Below are 22,083 nucleotides of genomic sequence, written 5' to 3' on the forward strand. Positions count from 1 at the left end.
GCAGAAACACTACATACTAACATTCGAGCGAAGCAGGAAAAATATTTTATGAAATTCCATCCTTATGGGGACTATTCATCCCGGAAACGAAAAAATAAAAAAAAGTCACCGTTGTTGAGAATCGAACTCACAACAATTTCCTACCTTCAGCTTGCCCATCCGGCAGCTCCACCAGTGTACCACCTGAGGTAGATAGAGAACGAGGGTTTATTGTCATATCTAGCGTAACATTTCATAAGGGCGAAACTAGCAGTTAGCTCGAAACGAGTAAAACGCGTTTGAAATTTCGGAACATCTAATCAAATCCTATTTAAAAAATCGACCACCTTTTGTTCAACGAAATAAAAAAATGTGCATTATATTCACTTACTGTTCGTTGGTTATCAATAACTTCAACGTTTTTCACTAAATTTCCGAGATTTTCAAGTTTCGCCTTTTTTTGTTTTCGATTTCAGTTACGCCTGCAAGTTTCGCCCAATTGATCGGCCGTTTTTGTTTTGGTTTTGAAGTTCCGCCCATTGGTCCTACACGCAAAAACTAATTAAGCCGTTTTGTCACACACGGTCAATTCAGTTACGCCTATTGGCACTACACGAATAGAAGAATTAACCCCATTTTGAATAGGCGTAACTTCACGTTCCAAAGAAAATGCATTAACAGGAAGTTTCGCCCAATAGAATTTTATCAATTTTTTGAAAGTTTTAAATGATTTAAAGATGAAACCGCGTTAATTAGGTAAAGTGCAACCACGTATATCCGGAATGACCGTTAACTCGATTTGTTTACATTTTAGCAGTTTCGCCCTTTTGAAATGTTACGTTAGATATAGTCTTTCTGTACGGCTCATCGCAAAAAAACGCATAGTGTCAGGCGTTTGGTCGGAAGTTTGCCAGTGTTATCTTATGATGGGAAAGGGAGTTGGAAAAGAGAAACTGTATTTTTCACAGTAGTTTTCCTAACGCCGCCTCACACGCCTAGGAATGGCCGAGCGGATCAATTCATTCATTGTTTATATCCTCCTTCATCTTGTGATGATATATGGAGGAACATGAACACATCTTTATTTGTTTCCTTCTGTCATAAGGTGAATGGTGTATTCTTTTAGATAATTTATACTGAAACTGTCAAGCAACTTTGAGCGCAATTTGAAATTTACACTAAATTGCTTTTAATTATATTGATCATCATAGATGAAGTATCTGTACTCTTTTATATTATTTTTTTGTTTCACAAATTTGTTTTTTTTTTAAGATTCTAAATTATTTAATAGGGTGGCGGTAGAAAATTATTTCCTCGGCCCAAGTAACACAGTTTAAGCCAACTAGCATTTGTAAGTTTTATTATGGCATTTTATATGCAGCTAGCTTTTAACTGTTTTGTTATGGTCATGAAAAATGCTTAGATTCTTGATTAAACCATTTGTTTTTAGGTAGCTCTGAAAAAGCTAACAAAGGATCTACTAAATACTGTTACTAAGTTGTTTAGAAAGTGTAAAATTTGAAAGGAAGTTTGTTTAAGTTTTTTTTTTGTGTAATAAAATTTGTTTTTTTAAATATTTTCCAATATGGAATGAAAAATAATTGTTTTTTTTTCAGATCTTATGGGTTTAAAAAATAGAAATTCTTTTTCTCTACATATTGAAAAATAGTCAAAACACAAATTCCAATAATTTTAGTAAAATTCACCAGAAACCAGAACCTCTCTTTGAAAATTTATGAGTTTTTATTGATTTTTTCAAGAATTCCTTTTCAATTCGAGTTTATAGTTATAATTATTATCTTTTATTTGAAAAAGCGTAATGTGTGTTTGAATGTACTTCCTTCTTTCAAAATTGTTTTTATACGTTAAGATGAAATTTTATCTTGATCACACTGATCAATATTGTGAAAAATTTCAGATATGCTCGTGAGCTAAAATTTAAATTATGTTTTATTGCAACAAATATAAATCATCAAGCCTTCAATTTGTTCAAATCCCAGAAAAAAACAAAAAAAAAAAAATCGCGGCTTGAGTACATCCGGGAAAAAACATAATAAATCGTTTAACATTGTTTTGTTTTCGGTGAAAGGTCCTCATAGAAAGCTGTTGTTATCAGACATCGAGTTTCCAGAAAAAATGAATTTCTCCTCTCTTTTGGTCAGCAGAACAGATTATTCCATTGTTAGATATACCAATTGCTAGTTGTTTTGATTTGAGATGGACTAGATCTAAACCTTTTCCTATTTACTCGGAAAATAAATCGCTAAACAATGTAACATCGAAGATGGTTTGATTACAGGTTTCGAACCTTTCTTCTTAACAGCGAAATCCTAGCTGTAAACAAAAAAACGAACTATGAACTTAGTTTATACCTCTGTTCAACATTTTGTCCAAGTATCCAACTTGTGTTAGCGCTTGTTTTAGAAGGAAAATTATTTATCAGTCGCCTGATATCGTAACAGTTTTTTTCCGCTTGGCTCAATATATCTCCCACAAGCCGCCAAGATTCCATTCTTGCATTTTTATTGGCTGACCAGACCCATCGAACAACATTCAATTCAATTGATAAGGTCTCCCCAAGCATGTGGCGAAATGAATTGCAACGGAATGAAGGAAAAAAAAATGAATAGAAAACCAAGTTCTTTGTTGTGTTGTTCCCGATTGGCCTTGTCCAAGGACCTATGTTGTTTAAGAGTTGTTTTTATCGAACTTTTTTTTAGCTATTCTGAAGATCAGCGTTAAAAAATGTGTTTAATCGTAATTTAATTAAACCATGATACGTTGTTCGATCAGGCTTTGGTTTGATTCCATGGGATGTTTCCGATAAAAAAAAGCTAAAATAGTTGTTATCATCTGCTCGTACAATTGTTTCCGTTTGTTTATATTTTCGAACAATGCATCCATGTGTTGAGAAATTTGATATTAACTGTAATCTTCTTTATTTTACAGCTTCGCAAGTGTGAAGGAAAATCAGCTGAAAGAATGAAAAATGGTCTGATTTAAGTTGAAGAAAACCTTCAACAAAACAACTTCAACAAAGATTTCAAACGAACAATGAAAAAAACAGAAATAAACCCCAAATAAACAAAAGGATAAAGAGAAAAAAATGGCGTGAACCTCAACCATCGGCAGTATCAACACTTACCATATTTCTTATTATCTTTGCCTTTGTCCGATTTTCCTCGCGGCAGCTTGACGCGGTTGTCGTCCTCGATGTCATCGTAATCGGGCTGTAAATAAAAAGAAGCAAGAGTGAAAAAAAAAATGGAAACCGAGTGAGGAAAATTGAATTAATTTGTTTGAGATTGGTCGAAATTAATTTGGCGGCGGCATCAAATGGCTGTGCTGTTCTGCTGAGCTGAACGAATGAAAAAGTTTGGTTCCGGTCGATTAATTTTGGGTTTGCGATTTGACATTGTTATTTAGATACTTCGTTTGTAAGGCGACGATGAATCGTAAAAATACACTTGGGCTCTGTAAAATGGTCATTTTTAAGATGACAGACTGAATAGAACTGACAAAAAGTTTCCGAGACAGATAAAAACTAAATAGCCAGCTTAAATCATAACTTCCTCAAACGCTTGAATCGATTTATTGTGACTAAATGACCTGTTTGTGGAATTGAAACTGCGTCATATAATGTTTACTTAGGCGAGCAATTTGAACGGTGATCGCTTCATCCATTATCCACGATCTCTATTGAATTGCCCCAAAAATAGAACTTGTTTTTAGCATTTCGAGGAATCAAATTTGTGATTGGAGATTGAAGTCGCCAATTTTTCATGACAATAGACTGAGTCGGTTCAATTTTGAATTTTTCAAACTCTGGGGTTTTAAAAGTTTCGTTTTTGTTTAAAACTCATCCATGATTTTTTTTTTCAGAATTTTTAAGTAACGTTTACATGAGTAAATTTGAACTTTTAGGTTTTTATGGAAAAATTGAATATTTTGTTCTGAAATTCAACATCGTTTCTGTTTCTTCTGTGAAACTGAGTGTTTTGCTGATAATTTTCTGTTTCTTACATGATGGGAAGAATGGGAATACTTGATCCCAATTTTTTTTTACTTTCATTATGTTTTTTTTTGTAAAAATTAAGCCACTCGTCGTCTTTTGCCGTTTTGACAGCGTGTAGTTTCAAGTTTACATGCTTTTAAAACGATTCATGGACTCGTAGATAAACTAGAAGCATTTTCGTGGGACGAAGGATATTGTGATATTTTTAAAGTTGATCCTTCAATCAGGGTGCCCTAATCCTTGGCAAAAATAAGGCAAAATCTAAATAAAAAAGGTCATTGACTACTTATTTTTGGCACTAATAGTTTTCATTTAACAGTTTATAAGTGTCAAAAAGAATTTTAAATCATTGCATACTTAATGGCGTAATTTTCTTATTTAAACTCTAGGGGGTTTGTTTTTTTTCGTTAAAAAATTCACAGAAGCTTAGTTTTATGATTCCAAACAACTTTTGTTCTTCGAAAAACTTCATACCTAGATGAGAATTTTTTGACATATTTTTTTTTCAAAAATTTCATAAGCGCATGGGTTAAGGAACTTGACTTTTAGTACTTTTTCGGTTGTAGTTTTTACACATTTCAACAAATTTTTTGAAACATATTAACACTGATCCATAGCTATAGTTTTATGTAGTTTTTGTTAAAATTGATCCACAAATAACTGAGATGTTTCAACTCATATGAAAAGAAAATGTTGAAGATATTTTTCAAATTGTTGTCGTTCTTTCCCAAACCCGCCTTTAGATGTCGTTTATGCTTCATCTCTCCTTCCTAACTTGGATTTTTTTTTCAAAAAATCAATCAAAAATGGTGGTATCTTTTTGACCTAACTGCTAATTATTTTTTAGACCAGAAACACATTGACCAGATTTTTGAAGCTAGAAAATTGATAATTTTTCGAAGAATAGGTCCATTTACAGTTTTCTCATGTTTTAATCTTTTCTTAGCTGTTACTTTTGATAACTGAAAGTCAAACAGTTTTCAGTAATAAGGATAGATAGATTAACATATTTTCATTAATTTATCGAAAAAAATCGGTTTTTTGGGTATTAAAATATACACCATCCAAAGACGGGGTTGGGCACTAGATGGTTGAGATAAATCAATTTTTGAGTCCTTTTTATTAGGCAATTATTTCAATTATCCAATCCGGACTGGGCAAATCCGGGAAAATTTTATAAAAATCTAAAAATAATTTTAAAAAAAATCGAGAAAAGAAACACGTGACAATTTTCTTTTTTATCGAAACACATCAGCTGATTGTAATCGTATTTTGGGCTTTTGAAAAATCCGATTATGAATGATTTGATAAAACTTCCTCGAGGAATTTGTTTTTGGTGCAAATATAAAAATATTAAAAACTCATTTTATGTTTATTGTTTAACTTTGCAAGTAAAGTGAATAAATGCAGGCAAAATTCGGGGTTTTTCGATAAAATTCGGGCAATAGGGCCAGATCGGACCTTTTCCAAATTTTGATTCAAATATCCAGGTAAGTTTGGGTAAAACCGGGCAAACCTGCAAGCTTTTATTAACATATTGCCAAAAACGTAACCCTAGAGTACAGTGGATAGTGATAGTGTGTGTGATAGTGATTATTTTTTAGAAAATTTCATTATTTAAATTCAGTTTTATTTGCTCTTAAATTTTGGTTTAAAAAAAGAACCCATGCATTCTTCTTGAATATCAACGAATATTACTTAATTCATTTTTGGTAAGCATTTATGGTTAGAGGTTTAGGTTTCTTATCGACATGACTCAGTATTAAAATCACTGAGAGAATAATTCTGAGGTCCTGACAAAAACAATGTTTGTAAATCTGTTACTAAAATCAAAAACGGTATTTTTGTGATACAATTTATTTAAATTTCTTCGAAAATTTATACCAAACAACGACAAATTGAATCATTTTATTTGAAAATAACATTAACATTACGAATGTCATGAGATCCTTTACTAAAGGAGACTTGATCCTGCATGGTGGCCTGACTCAAGGCAAAAATTTAGTAAAATCCCAAGGTCCGGTGATTATTTCTTGCCATATTAAAGCTATGATCATTTAGTATCCGGGCAGTTACAAACGAATGTATTTTAAAAACTATTGATTTTATCGAAAAACTTTCTATGGAGGAAATGAAGGTGTTAATATGACATTTAATATAAAAATATAAAAAAAAATTATTAATCAATGATTTCTAGAAATAATCTTACTTTTTCTTAAAATCACCATTTTTCTTAAAAAATCTTTGCACACTTTTTTCAGTCATGTATTGATTTATTATTTTTACCACAGAAGCAAAACATTTGCAAAATCATGATATTTTACACAAACTCACCTGGAAAAAGCAATTGGAATCTTTTTGGAACCTTTTCATGAGTAGGCATCTCGAAAAATTTGATCTCTTAAATCCGGTTTTAACATAAATTTCTTCGTCCATCAGGACACATCTGTCACATTGCGTAAAAACCGGTAACACATATTGCAATCTAAGGAACTGTTCACTATTAGTTATTCACTTCGTGTCTGCTAGACAGACAACACTTTTTGACTGACGGAAATGGATTAATTGCATTATTTAAGGGTCTGCATTCAGTTATCCTCAAAAACCATAGACTTTTTACCATATTTAAGATCAAGGGTTCCATTCCTATGCTTGATTTGAACTTCCTGTGGATTCTAGAGTGGCTCCTTATACTTCTTAACCATTCGGTCCAAAAAAGAATCAGAAAAAAATCAACATTTTATGAGTTTTCAAGTCGACAATGAAGAATTTTCGAGGCGCAAAATGCGCAAAAGGCGCAAATTTGTGTAATTTTTTTTTTACCATGTCTTTTTGCATCGTGAATATCTCAAACACACATTAACTTAAAAATCTGGCAAAAATAGGCAAGATAGCCCTTTTCATAACCAACACAACGCTGCTAAATCCGCATATCCGAGCTCTACTAACGTAGCTATCACCGAAATAGAGTGCCCGGATACTAAATGATCATAGCCTTAGTACACATTTCAGAGTTTATAAGTGTCAGACAAAGAGAATTCTAAAAGTTTGTCTTTGTCCCTAGAATCATTGCGCAATTTTCTTGTTTTTAGATAAATACAGTATTTTTAATTCTTTTTAAAAGATAATTAGATAAAGATTGGATAAAGATAAGTTATTGAACAGATGTTCGTAATTTCATGATAACCAATGATCAATAACAATTTAGAGAAAAATGTATCATTTTGGGCTCTAGGGTTAAATTAAACCCATATATTTTTATTATAATTTTTCATGTAAGAAAAATTTCAAAGTGATAGAAAAAGATCTTCAAAACACATTTTGTAAACATTTTCCAACAAAGTTCAAAAACTCGAAAAATAAAATTTTGAAAATTTGTTGAGATAACATAATTGTTGTTTTGTTCTTTTTGGCATATTTTTCTAGAACATTTGATATTTATAAGGCATTCCTGTTTCGAGATATAGCGAAGGAATCAAGTATCCCCAGGGATCAATTATCCTTATTCTCCCCTATAGCTCCAGAAGACTTTCGAATGGGATTGATAAACGGGTCAAAAGTTTTTATGAATCTTGAAAAAAATTGTTTCTGAGAAGAAATAAAAAGCTAAAAATGTCTATGAATGGAAAATCGAAGTTTAACGAAGTAGTTCAAATAAATTGAATAAATTAAATTATTCTCAAAATAAATGATGACTACGATTTAGTGATAAAATTCATAAATTTCGGCTGATATTGACCTACTTGCATTGAAAAACGTTATAAAAATTTAAATATTTCAAATAAACTACACATGAATTCGTTTGATTTTTCGTTTTCAAAATTGTTTCGTCAAAAATTCTTAATTAGATGTTCTATTTTTTAATTTGTTGAATCCTGTTATTATAATGGATAAAGTTCTGCGAAATGTTAATAAGTGTGAAAAGATTTAAAATTTAAATTGGTCCGTTGGTTCATAAGGTTGCTAACTCCCGTTCATTTTTCATTTGACCTTTGAAAGACACTCCGGTTTCGAGATATAGCTAAGGAATCAAGTCAAGTATGCTGATTCTCCTCACAGTATAAAACTGATAGCTGAATTGAAAATAAAACTTAAAAATGAAAATGGCATGGATAACTTTAACCAAACAGGTAAAAAAAAAATGAATTTTGATTTGTTGAAAATATTTTTCTATGAAAGAAGATTTTTAGTATCACCTCATTTAAATGCTTGTCGAATCCTTTCCGATAAAAAACTTGTTAAACCTTACTTAAATCACAACTTTTACAAAAAAGCCATCTTCAACGTTAAAATATATCTTATTAAATGGTCAGTTTTGAATGGTTTCAGTTCATCATTTGAAAATTTCACAAAAATAAAATAAAATAAAATAAAATTTAAATCAGCCATAAAAGTTACAATTACCTAAGTTTCTGTTCATTTGAAAAAGGTAATCGATATTGTCTAACTTAAAAAAAACTAAAACCCGTTCAGTTAAAAGATCATTGAGGAAATTATAAAGATAAAAAAATATTGTTGCTAACATGTTGAAATTTTTATATAGTTATAAAACAATGGCGGATGGACAAGAAGTACAAAAGCGGGTGATCAAGAAAAAAATGAAAAAATGTCGATGACATTTAAAAAAAGGCGAAATTATTTTTTTAAAATATGCTTCAAATTATTCTCCAGGATCGTTTGACGAGAAGTGAAAATATTAAGTTGGTATCATATAGTTCACAGTTAATTTTTTATAATATTACTATCTACGAACTGCCAAATAGGACATTTTTTGTCGATTGAAAACCAAAATGGTCTGCAAATTGAAAATTGATCGCCACAGCAAAATCTTTGTATTCCAACTTTATAGATTTTTCCTTAGAAAATCTTATTACACTTTCTGGTTTCTCCGATCACTTCAAAATTTTCTGTTAAACTACGATTAATAAATCAAAAACGAAATTAAATTACAGACTAGGTATTTGAGCTTCTGATAACTGTAAATTTGGAACAAAATTAGAGCTCCGAAAAAGGGGGGAAATTGCTCACTAGATCAAGAATTTCAAAAATTCTTTCAATAAAATTTTGTTTCACTATAGAAATTCACATACAGATTTCAAAATGAAGGTCGGAATATTTGGGAACTTTAAAGTACAAAATAGAGAACCAATATTTAGAGTCAAATTTTTTAAATTGGAATCAATGTGTGTTACTTATAAATCGGACTTTGAACCCATTTTCTGATTTACAGATTCAAAATTAAAATTTAATGGTTCCCTGCTCTGGAAGCTCTTGAAGATTTCTAAATACTTAATGCCATGCTGTGAGAACAGGGATTCACAATTAAAAAGATAGAATGACAGCTCTTTTCCTTTGCAATGAAAAAAAAAAAATAATAAAGGATTCTGAATACCAGTGTGTTCTATCTAGAACAATAAATTAAGCAAAAAATTCGAAGGTAATTGAGTTGATTTTTTTTTTGATTTTCGGGACATTTTAGTGCTTGAACGAGGCTTGAACAAGGCGCTCTACGACCTAATTCGAATATATGTGTGTTCATTTTCAGAATGTTCTTAATTTTAGTTAAATGCAAAAGCTTTATAATTCGCGAGAACCTTTTTTTTTTATAGGAATTTTTTAAATTTCTTTGCATATTATTGGAAAAATTGAGAATCAAAGATAAAGGAATAATAACAACTTCACGAAATAGTTATCAAACTTCGAAGATCTTGTAAAAATAGTCTAGTTTCAATTCGGTGCGGGTTAAATTAGGGAAAACTTTCTACGTTGAAAAAGAAAGAAGTTTCAAACAGCAATACAAAAGATCAACAAATTTTCCGTACTTATGGGAAAATAAAAAAAATCAATGACTTGGCAAATCATTAATCATTGAATTTAGACATGAGTCAGGTATGAGAAAACCAGTAGGCTTAATACCGACACGTTATTCAAAAAATAGCTCCAAAAAATCAAAAGACTTCAATGCGTTAGCAAGCAACGAACCCTTTTTTTTCATCACGCCAATTCCATGCCACCAAAGTAAAGCGAACTTAAGGATCGACTCACCTTCACGATCTCGTGTGACGCGTACAGATTGTCCCGCGGCGGCAGTTTCGGTGGCTTCTCGCTGCGCCGCTGCCCTCCTCCGACACCTCCCATGACGCCTACGCCCATCGGTTGTCCTTGCATGCCAACGGGGACGCCACCCATATGGTCCCGAGAAGATCCAACCATGCCGCTGCCGCTGGCCCCAAATCCGGAGCTGCCCGAACTTCCGCCTCCGTTGCCGGCCACACTGTACGGGTCCTCATCTGGGATCGGGATTCGCGGACGATTCTTTATGTCCACCGGGCGATGAACTGTTGTGTCGTGTCGTTATTTGAAGGATTAGACGAGCAGGAAGAGATGAAGGAAAGAAAAAAATGGTTAGTGTTGTTTGATTTTTTTTTTCGATTTTTGTTTCCCTTGAGAGGGCAATGATTTCTAATCGTATTTTGAAGAGGAATTCAAATTGTAGGGGATCAATGTCGGATTTTCCACTTGAGCTTATTGTCTCGAAATTCAAAGGTTTAACTCCATTTCAGTTGTTTTTTTGCCAAGTGACTCATAGGATTTATAGCTTTTCAAAAATTCTTCCAGAGAAACAATTTGAAGTGTATGCAAAAAAAAAAGATTTAGATTACAGAAAATTTCAACCAATCATTCAATTCAACGCCAATTAGCACTGTTCTCGAAACGTGTTCTTCTCGAGACAATACTTATATTCAAGCAAACAAAAACAGGTTCAAGTGACACTTCGCCAAGAATGGGACTTCCCTCCGTTCATTTAAAACCAATCCGAAGAAAGGCGACATCGATTTAACCTGCTCATGTCATCTGTCACTTTTGAGCTGGTACAACAGAGAAAGGTAAACAAACAAACGAATAAATACTCGGGAGAAAAATTACCCGGCAAATGATTTTATTTTGCCGTCCACCAGAAACAGGTTCCAAACAACTTTAACGGTGACGAAAATAATCTTGTATGTGGGAGGGAGTGCTCTGAGAATAGCAAACAAATGATCAATTCTTTGTTGAACTAACCCAGATTAAACAGAGGAAACTGGTTGGATTTGTAGAATTTGATCTGAAGATCATGAGATAAGTTCTCGAAAAAAGGGCTGGATTTCTTTTTCGAAAAATCGTAATTCTTCAAAACCGTTCGCCAGTCCAAAAATGACAAAATAGCAAAAATTATATGGAAACGATTCAAAATGACAAAAATGACAAAAATGACAAAAATGACAAAAATGACAAAAATGACAAAAATGACAAAAATAACAAAAATGACAAAAATGACAAAAATGACAAAAATGACAAAAATTAGAAAAATGACAAAAATGACAAAAATGACAAAAATGACAAAAATGACAAAAATGACAAAAATGACAAAAATGACAAAAATGACAAAAATGACAAAAATGACAAAAATGACAAAAATGACAAAAATGACAAAAATGACAAAAATGACAAAAATGACAAAAATGACAAAAATGACAAAAATGACAAAAATGACAAAAATGACAAAAATGACAAAAATGACAAAAATGACAAAAATGACAAAAATGACAAACATGACAAAAATGACAAAAATGACAAAAATGACAAAAATGACAAAAATGACAAAAATGACAAAAATGACAAAAATGACAAAAATGACAAAAATGACAAAAATGACAAAAATGACAAAAATGACAAAAATGACAAAAATGACAAAAATGACAAAAATGACAAAAATGACAAAAATGACAAAAATGACAAAAATGACAAAAATGACAAAAATGACAAAAATGACAAAAATGACAAAAATGACAAAAATGACAAAAATGACAAAAATGACAAAAATGACAAAATGACAAAAATGACAAAAATGACAAAAATGACAAAAATGACAAAAATGACAAAAATGACAAAAATGACAAAAATGACAAAAATGACAAAAATGACAAAAATGACAAAAATGACAAAAATGACAAAAATGACAAAAATGACAAAAATGACAAAAATGACAAAAATGACAAAAATGACAAAAATGACAAAAATGACAAAAATGACAAAAATGACAAAAATGACAAAAATGACAAAAATGACAAAAATGACAAAAATGACAAAAATGACAAAAATGACAAAAATGACAAAAATGACAAAAATGACAAAAATGACAAAAATGACAAAAATGACAAAAATGACAAAAATGACAAAAATTACAAAAATTACAAAAATTACAAAAATGACAAAAATGACAAAAATGACAAAAATGACAAAAATGACAAAAATGACAAAAATTACAAAAATTACAAAAATGACAAAAATTACAAAAATTACAAAAATCACAAAAATGACAAAACTTACAAAAATGACAAAAATGACAAAAATTAAAAAAATTACAAAAATTACAAAAATTACAAAAATAACAAAAATAACAAAAATAACAAAAATAACAAAAATAACAAAAATAACAAAAATAACAAAAATAACAAAAATAACAAAAATAACAAAAATAACAAAAATGACAAAAATGACAAAAATAACAAAAATTACAAAAATTACAAAAATTACAAAAATTACAAAAATTACAAAAATGACAAAAATGACAAAAATGACAAAAATGACAAAAATGACAAAAATGACAAAAATGACAAAAATGACAAAAATGACAAAAATGACAAAAATGACAAAAATGACAAAAATGACAAAAATGACAAAAATGACAAAAATGACAAAAATGACAAAAATGACAAAAATGACAAAAATGACAAAAATGACAAAAATGACAAAAATGACAAAAATGACAAAAATGACAAAAATGACAAAAATGACAAAAATGACAAAAATGACAAAAATGACAAAAATGACAAAAATGACAAAAATGACAAAAATGACAAAAATGACAAAAATGACAAAAATGACAAAAATGACAAAAATGACAAAAATGACAAAAATGACAAAAATGACAAAAATGACAAAAATGACAAAAATGACAAAAATGACAAAAATGACAAAAATGACAAAAATGACAAAAATGACAAAAATGACAAAAATGACAAAAATGACAAAAATGACAAAAATGACAAAAATGACAAAAATGACAAAAATGACAAAAATGACAAAAATGACAAAAATGACAAAAATGACAAAAATGACAAAAATGACAAAAATGACAAAAATGACAAAAATGACAAAAATGACAAAAATGACAAAAATGACAAAAATGACAAAAATGACAAAAATGACAAAAATGACAAAAATGACAAAAATGACAAAAATGACAAAAATGACAAAAATGACAAAAATGACAAAAATGACAAAAATGACAAAAATGACAAAAATGACAAAAATGACAAAAATGACAAAAATGACAAAAATGACAAAAATGACAAAAATGACAAAAATGACAAAAATGACAAAAATGACAAAAATGACAAAAATGACAAAAATGACAAAAATGACAAAAATGACAAAAATGACAAAAATGACAAAAATGACAAAAATGACAAAAATGACAAAAATGACAAAAATGACAAAAATGACAAAAATGACAAAAATGACAAAAATGACAAAAATGACAAAAATGACAAAAATGACAAAAATGACAAAAATGACAAAAATGACAAAAATTAGAAAAATGACAAAAATGACAAAAATGACAAAAATGACAAAAATGACAAAAATGACAAAAATGACAAAAATGACAAAAATGACAAAAATGACAAAAATGACAAAAATGACAAAAATGACAAAAATGACAAAAATGACAAAAATGACAAAAATGACAAAAATGACAAAAATGACAAAAATGACAAAAATGACAAAAATGACAAAAATGACAAAAATGACAAAAATGACAAAAATGACAAAAATGACAAAAATGACAAAAATGACAAAAATGACAAAAATGACAAAAATGACAAAAATGACAAAAATGACAAAAATGACAAAAATGACAAAAATGACAAAAATGACAAAAATGACAAAAATGACAAAAATGACAAAAATGACAAAAATGACAAAAATGACAAAAATGACAAAAATGACAAAAATGACAAAAAAGGCAAAAATGACACAAAAATGACACCAAAATGATACAAAAATAACACATAAAAGGCCTTAAAATGGCACAGAAATTGCACAAAAATGGCACAAAAATGACGCAAAAATTACACAACAATGTCGCAAAAATTACACAATGTACAGCAATGACTCTCCATTTCTATACAGAGATTTTGAACTAGTTTTAGCAGAAGTATTGATAAAATGGCATGAGTTTGAAATCGCTTAATCTACATATACCGAGGTTTTATCCTGAAGAAGATTGTAAAATGGGCAGCTCCTTTAGAAAACCTCAATAATGGATTTTTCCTGTGTTGAAAAAGTTACTTCAGATATGACACTGAACAGTGATAAGCAACTGTCAATAGACAGAAGAATTTATGTAAATTTTAATGCTTTTAACAATGTAACATTCTCAAATTCGAAGAACCGAAAATTCAGCTCTGAGAATCCTCACGTTCATCAATTCAAAATTTTTCAATTGCAAATTAATTACCGGGCCATTCGGCCTCAAGACCCGTCTCGAGCTGTAATAAATCACGGATCGCGTGTGTTTTCGTGTACACTTTCAGCCTCATCAGCGCAAAACGAGCAGCCAGTAGCATCATCATCATCATCATCATCCTCTGCAAGGGTTAATTTCAATCAAAATTGCAAATTAGCACCGCATTTCAACATTCTCGGTTTCAAACCGAAAGAAAATACATTACAAGACAAGACACAAGAGGAGGTTGAGCAAAAACAAAAACCGGCAGCTCATCAATTTCAAATAAATACCCAAACGGTGGACCTTGGGTCGTTAGGTTGCTTTTCTGAGCCATCAGGTACATATATCATCGAGCATCGAGCAAATAACGTAAATAATTTAACCGCTTGACAAATTGCGCGACACTGGAATGCCTACATGCCTTCTAAAAAAAACGAAAAAAAGATTCATTCTTGTCCTGCATTGTTGGTTTATTGTTTCCAATTCAATTAAGGGACCGAAATGGTTCCGTTTCTTCTTGATCCAGTAGATTCAATCAAAGATGGAAGGAGCATACAAAATGGATCCCCCAAAAAAAATGACCACAATGAACCCGAACACTTAACATTTCAACACATGTTGGCTCGAGTTTTTTGTTTGTCATCCCGATCTTTTCGCAAGAATTTCGGGAGATTCTTGACCAAATGTGTCCCGACAACAACCGGTAGCCGCCATCATTCCGGCCTCTGATTAACATTTTTATTTGTCTCACTCGTGTGGAAGCTGTGCGACATGTTTTATGGATTTTTCTTCCAGCTTCCAGAAGCGAAATTTGTCAACCTGATTAGTATTCTATTCGTCTTTGGAAATGATTTGAATCATGATACATCTATCCATCATCTTAACTAGGGGCATTGAACTTGAAAATGTCCAGTCTAGATAAATGCGATGCTTTTGAAGTCCTTTTTGAAGATTTTCAAAACTTCATTCAAACAAAATTGTGAATTATTGCGAGACCAAATGCTAGAAAAGGGTTATCAACGAAAAAAATTGAAAAAAGCATTTTTGTGTCATTTTTGTGACATTTTTGAGGCATTTCATTTCATATCATTTTTGTGTCATTTTTTGTAATTTTTGTCATTTTTGTTTCACTTTTAAGCCCTTTTCATATTATTTTAGTGTCCTTTTTGTGTAATTTTTGTGCCATTTTTGTACCATGTTTTTGACATTTTTGTGTCATTTTGGTGTCTTTTTTTGTGATTTTTTTTTTTGATTTTTTGAGACATTTTTGTGTTATTTTTGTGCCATTTTTTGTGTCTTTTTCTGTGTCATTTTTGTATTATTTTTGTATCATTTTTGTATCAATTTTGTATCAATTTTGTGTGCCATTTGTGTGTCATTTTTATGACGGGAGAGACACCTCCCGTCATATTTGTCAATTTTGTCATTTTTGTCATTTTTGTCATTTTTGTCATTTTTGTCATTTTTGTCATTTTTGTCATTTTTGTCATTTTTGTCATTTTTGTCATTTTTGTCATTTTTGTCATTTTTGTCATTTTTGTCATTTTTGTCATTTTTGTCATTTTTGTCATTTTTGTCATTTTTGTCATTTTTGTCATTTTTGTCATTTTTGTCATTTTTGTCATTTTTGTCATTTTTGTCATTTTTGTCATTTTTGTCATTTTTGTCATTTTTGTCATTTTTGTCATTTTTGGCATTTTTGTCATTTTTGTCATTTTTTTCATTTTTGTCATTTTTGTCATTTTTGTCATTTTTGTCATTTTTGTCATTTTTGTCATTTTTGTCATTTTTGTCATTTTTGTCATTTTTGTCATTTTTGTCATTTTTGTCATTTTTGTCATTTTTGTCATTTTTGTCATTTTTGTCATTTTTGTCATTTTTGTCATTTTTGTCATTTTTGTCATTTTTGTCATTTTTGTCATTTTTGTCATTTTTGTCATTTTTGTCATGTTTGTCATTTTTGTCATTTTTGTCATTTTTGTCATTTTTGTCATTTTTGTCATTTTTGTCATTTTTGTCATTTTTGTCATTTTTGTCATTTTTGTCATTTTTGTCATTTTTGTCATTTTTGTCATTTTTGTCATTTTTGTCATTTTTGTCATTTTTGTCATTTTTGTCATTTTTGTCATTTTTGTCATTTTTGTCATTTTTGTCATTTTTGTCATTTTTGTCATTTTTGTCATTTTTGTCATTTTTGTCATTTTTGTCATTTTTGTCATTTTTGTCATTTTTGTCATTTTTGTCATTTTTGTCATTTTTGTCATTTTTGTCATTTTTGTCATTTTTGTCATTTTTCTAATTTTTGTCATTTTTGTCATTTTTGTCATTTTTGTTATTTTTGTCATTTTTGTCATTTTTGTCATTTTTGTCATTTTTGTCATTTTTGTCATTTTTGTCATTTTTGTCATTTTTGTCATTTTTGTCATTTTTGTCATTTTTGTCATTTTTGTCATTTTTGTCATTTTTGTCATTTTTGTCATTTTTGTCATTTTTGTCATTTTTGTCATTTTTGTCATTTTTGTCATTTTTGTCATTTTTGTCATTTTTGTCATTTTTGTCATTTTTGTCATTTTTGTCATTTTTGTCATTTTTGTCATTTTTGTCATTTTTGTCATTTTTGTCATTTTTGTCATTTTTGTCATTTTTGTCATTTTTGTCATTTTTGTCATTTTTGTCATTTTTGTCATTTTTGTCATTTCTGTCATTTCTGTCATTTTTGTCATTTTTGTCATTTTTGTCATTTTTGTCATTTTTGTCATTTTTGTCATTTTTGTCATTTTTGTCATTTTTGTCATTTTTGTCATTTTTGTCATTTTTGTCATTTTTGTCATTTTTGTCATTTTTGTCATTTTTGTCATTTTTGTCTTTTTTGTCATTTTTGTCATTTTTGTCATTTTTGTCATTTTTGTCATTTTTGTCATTTTTGTCATTTTTGTCATTTTTGTCATTTTTGTCATTTTTGTCATTTTTGTCATTGGATTTGATGTGATGTGTCATGTGATTTTTTTCATTTTTGTTTTTTTTGTGCCATTTTCGTCATATTTCTTGTTTTTGTCACTTCTTATAAATTTACAAGCCTAACTAGTGCAAAAAGTTTAAAAAAATACTCTTTTAAAATTCACAAGTGAATGTTAATTTAAAGAAACCTTGAAAATCTTTGAAAACAGTAAAAATCTATCGACTGGTTGGATAATGAATGAATTGATCTTTGGCGATTTCAGTCAAGAGAAAATATTAAAACCATTTTTATTTTTGTTCATTCTACGTTTCGGCATTTATTAAGCCTTTTTCAAGGGGATGAAATTTGTCGTTTTAATTGTCCAAAAATATTTTGAATCTGCTTAACTGTCTTATCGAGAAATTCAAGTTCAGTTGTTTGGTTGAGATGGATATAACATCTGGTTGAGATGTATATAACATTTTGAAAAGTTTTGAATAGTGAGAACGGATATAAAAATGATTAACAAAACACTTTTTTATATCCGTTTTCACTTTTCAAAACTGTTCAAAGTGTTATATCTATCTCTACCAGATGAACTTACATTTCCCGTTTAGACAATTTAGCAGATTCAAAAAACTTTTAAAACGAGAAATTTAAACTCCTTGAAAAAGCATAATAAATGCCTAAACGTCGGATGAAGAAATAAAACAATTTTCTTGACTGAAATTTTCTGAAAATCAATTTATTCAATCTTTGAAACTTATTGTTGATATTATTTATTTATTTAATGTCAATTTTCCATCAGGCACCGATAAAACCAACCCGGAAGAATTAGCAAGACTCCAGCAACTTAGTTGCCAATAGTCCAGTTATTCGACGAAAGTTCAAAATCACATGCTTATTTCCCGGTGCCTCAATTGTATCGATCCCCAGTGCCCTAATCTAAACGACTTGGACAACCAAGATATCATCAACGGTTCTAAATCATGGACCGATACAACGGTGGCCCAAGTTCTGGTGACCGAGAATAGCCCCCGAGATCGTCTAACGGGTTCCTCTTTTTCTAAAAACTGTCATAAAAATAAATGCAACTCGCTGAAAGATGCGCTTTTGTCTTTGGGGGAAATCTGAAGGCTGAACTAACGAAAAGGGCAGTCCCAGAGAAAGCAATTAATTTGGATCCCACGTGGTGGAATGTCGAAACAATATCCCTCTAAAAGTCTAAGCAGAGACTAGAGTAAGTAGGAAAAAAATCCATTCTCTAAGTCCGTCTCTCTACATTCCTAGGGAGTCTAGCTGCTAGGGTTCCTGGGGATGTGACAATGTGTCCAGATGAAAACATGCCGATAAGTTTGTTCGTCGGTTCGGAGGACAATCCCGGGAACAAATTTCATAATAATCCGAACAGGGGCCATTAAGTAGGTTCTGGGTAAGTTGTTCGGGGGAGGAAGTGATACCACACTGGGTCACGTGTGACTACATTTTATGGACCCTTCGAGAGATCGCTACCGGGAGATAAAGGGAACCGCGCTGCGATTGTAACAAAACAAGAAGGGAACGACACATAGATGATTTAGTTTTGACCCTTCCGGAGATGATCCTCTTTTACCATCAACAGCTAGTGGAGATGAGGAAAATTTTATTGTCCTGAAAGCCAGTTAGAAGTTCTTGAACAAACGGTGAACTTAACTTTTGACGAGAGAAAAAAAAACCCGCGGAAGGTCAATGGCGAACGACAGTAGTCCATATGGGTCCATTATCAATGTCATCGCTGTCGCTGTCAGGCAGCTGGAGCGGTGTCATGAAATAGCCATTAGAAGGGAAATGATATCACGATGACAGATACAGAGAAATAGATAGAAAGAGAAGGGCAAAATCTTGCGCACATTTGAGTCAGTTTGAAGGCATCGTTAAACACATGTGGAAGCTGTTCTGTAACTTTTTGAAAAGTTCGGCATTTCTGAGGCTTTAAAAATTCTGCCTTCAAAATTGTCTTTCAACTGAGTTGACCTCAGACACATTTTCCTTAAAAATGTAAGAAATTCCAGTTAAAACCACTCCAAAAGTCCACATCAAGGTATAAATCTGATGAAGTTTGTGTTTAGTTTTGCACTGCTTTGTTCCAAATGTCACTTTACAGATTAGAAGAACCAGAAAAGGGGGTCATTCTATTTGAAATGGCGGAAAACACCATTTCACTCTTTCTTCGTTATGCGCGATTTATTTTCATCATAGTGGTTGTTCACAAAAATTGACGAAAATCGCAAAGAATTCAGCCTTATAATTAATTTTGTTTTGTGAAAACAACATTTCATCAGTTTTTATATTGAATTTGTATGGAAGCCCCGTTCTAAAAATGAGGTGTCAGTACAACAAACTATCCTGTCACGTTAAAAATTGCCTGTGTCAAATTTTGATTTAAATCACTGGAAATTTGTAAGTGTTGTTCTGTTTTTTACACCGATAATTTTTCAGACACCCCGTATCGAAAGTGGACGGAGTCATTGTAGCATTATAATTAAGTTCGAGTAACTATTTTATTTTGTGCGTGTAGTCCGATCATTTGAGTCAAAAACTTATCAAAGAATGAGTGTTCATAACTAAGAGTGTATCTGTCAAATGCACACGTGGGAAATCAAAATAATTACAACCAAAGAAGACAAATTCATCGTTCGGCTCGGCGTCGCTGTGGAAATAGTATGTGTCTGAAATAGCGCTATTTGTTCGCATCCCAGGCCGCAACCAGGACAAACGAGGAGATTTCTAAATCGCGCATACCCTAAGGTGAGGTAAATCGGATACGTTGAAATCAGGCATTTCTTCAACAAACAGGGAGCGCAAGACAAGTGCTCGTCGAGTGTGCCCCAGCGGCAACGAAAATAGAATTAAGCGAAAACTAAGAGCACCTGCAACGGTTCAGGCGTAAATATTGGTTTTAAGTATACCAGTTTTAGCACAATTTGAAATTTTAGAATCGGCTAAAACACCCACTCCCCACCGGTGTAGGAGCAAATTTAAAACGGAAACACACTTTCATTGCAGACACTCAATAATTGAGAAGAAAAAACCCATTTTATTAGAAAAATTGCATGAGTTTTGAGTTTCACGGTTAATTGTCTTAAAATTAATTCTACGAATATTCTTTTTGACAGAACAATGATTTCAACTATTCTACCAGGAATTCATTAATTTAAAAGCAAAAATGACTACACAACGAGGAAAAAAGGTCAATTGAAATAATTCTTCAATTAATTCAATCAAATTGCTTTGAATCAATGGAATAAGGTTTTGTTAAATGAAATGAAAAATCAATATTTTTTTCAAGTTATTGCTGACATTGATAAAGGAAACGAGAAATGTTTATCCCAAAGTCAAAGGAAATTTTCCTTTGATTTGTCGACATTTTTGTTTGACAAAAACTTGTTTCATTATTTGTAAATTTATGTATGGATGCAGAAAAATATGCTGATATTGACGAAAACTCCGAGCAATCCATACGAAACTAAAAATCTCTCAATATCTCAAATAAAACACAAATTATAGAACAAACAATAAACATAACATTTATTTTACCTCATCGAAAAAGTATTAAAATTTTCTTTTCGTTTATTTTATTTTTTTTCAAATTTTAAAACGCTGACTGGATTCACTAATTCGTCGAGCCCAAATGAAAAGCTATTTATTTAATTTTATTAAATCGAGAATAATGTGACATCTATTATTTATACTTGATATGGTTTTTATAAACATCTTTCCTCAATTTATGTTACGTATAGGCTGGTTGAAGCGAAAAAAAACATTCAAATAATATCTCAAAAAGAAACTATTATCACACCCAATGTTACCCAAACATGTGTGAAAGAAATCATTGTTGGCTAAAATTTTCTCACCGTGAACTAAATCGGTCTGTCGTATATTTTTAAATCCTGTTCCAAATTTGCATGAATTTGGAACAAAGGCGTATAACTATTGGGAATTTTGAAATCGATAACTGTGCTAAAACAGCAATTTACGCCACCGGTGCCAGCCGAAATGTTTTAGCGTGGTCGAAAACCGTGTTTTGCATCTACCGTTGGGACAGCCCTAAGATCGAAGACAGCGCTGGGTTTATAGAAAACGACTGAAGAAGAAGGCGAAAGAAATCAATACAAGCCATCACAAATAGCTTCATCCGAACGAAGGTGGAAGCAGTAATCGGGATCAGACAACGAACATTAGTTGACTGCGAAATACTTCGGTGCCGAAGGACAAAAGGGAAAAGAAGGGAGCTTCGCAGCCGTTAGACAAGGCAAAGGAGTCGTACCCAGACGACCTCACAGTGACCGGTTGCTATTAGACCTAGCAGTGCACAACGGCCCCATTGGGGTCGTTTTTGGGAGCTGAGCCGTTGCTCATAAGTCGATTGCTTTTCGGGACTGTAACACGTGCGATTTCGCGCGTGCGCATCAAGCTTCTCCAATGATTACTTCCGCTTTCAATGAAACAAGTGGTTTACGCGCCACCTCATATGAGGACCACTCGTCGAGGTAGATTGCCCGGCTAGACCCCCGACCTCAGGGCGGGTTGTCCAAACAAGATCCGAAAAGGGATACG

The 22,083-nt window shown here is 31.3% G+C and overlaps 1 protein-coding gene across 2 annotated transcripts in view; it reads right to left on the bottom strand.

Annotated features, from left to right (window-relative positions):
• LOC129751492 (uncharacterized) overlaps positions 1 to 22,083 on the bottom strand; it is a 656,753-nt gene that overhangs the window by 20,420 nt on the left and 614,250 nt on the right. For both annotated transcript variants that reach the window (XM_055747028.1, XM_055747029.1), the window contains exons 8-9: positions 10,040 to 10,332; positions 3,125 to 3,209 (exon numbers count right to left, since the gene is read on the bottom strand). In XM_055747028.1, coding sequence (XP_055603003.1) covers positions 3,125 to 3,209; positions 10,040 to 10,332 — 378 coding nt within the window. The remainder of the gene's footprint in view (positions 1 to 3,124; positions 3,210 to 10,039; positions 10,333 to 22,083) is intronic.

The sequence above is a fragment of the Uranotaenia lowii genome, chromosome 3 (assembly GCF_029784155.1).
Source record: "Uranotaenia lowii strain MFRU-FL chromosome 3, ASM2978415v1, whole genome shotgun sequence".
NCBI lineage: Eukaryota > Metazoa > Arthropoda > Insecta > Diptera > Culicidae > Uranotaenia > Uranotaenia lowii.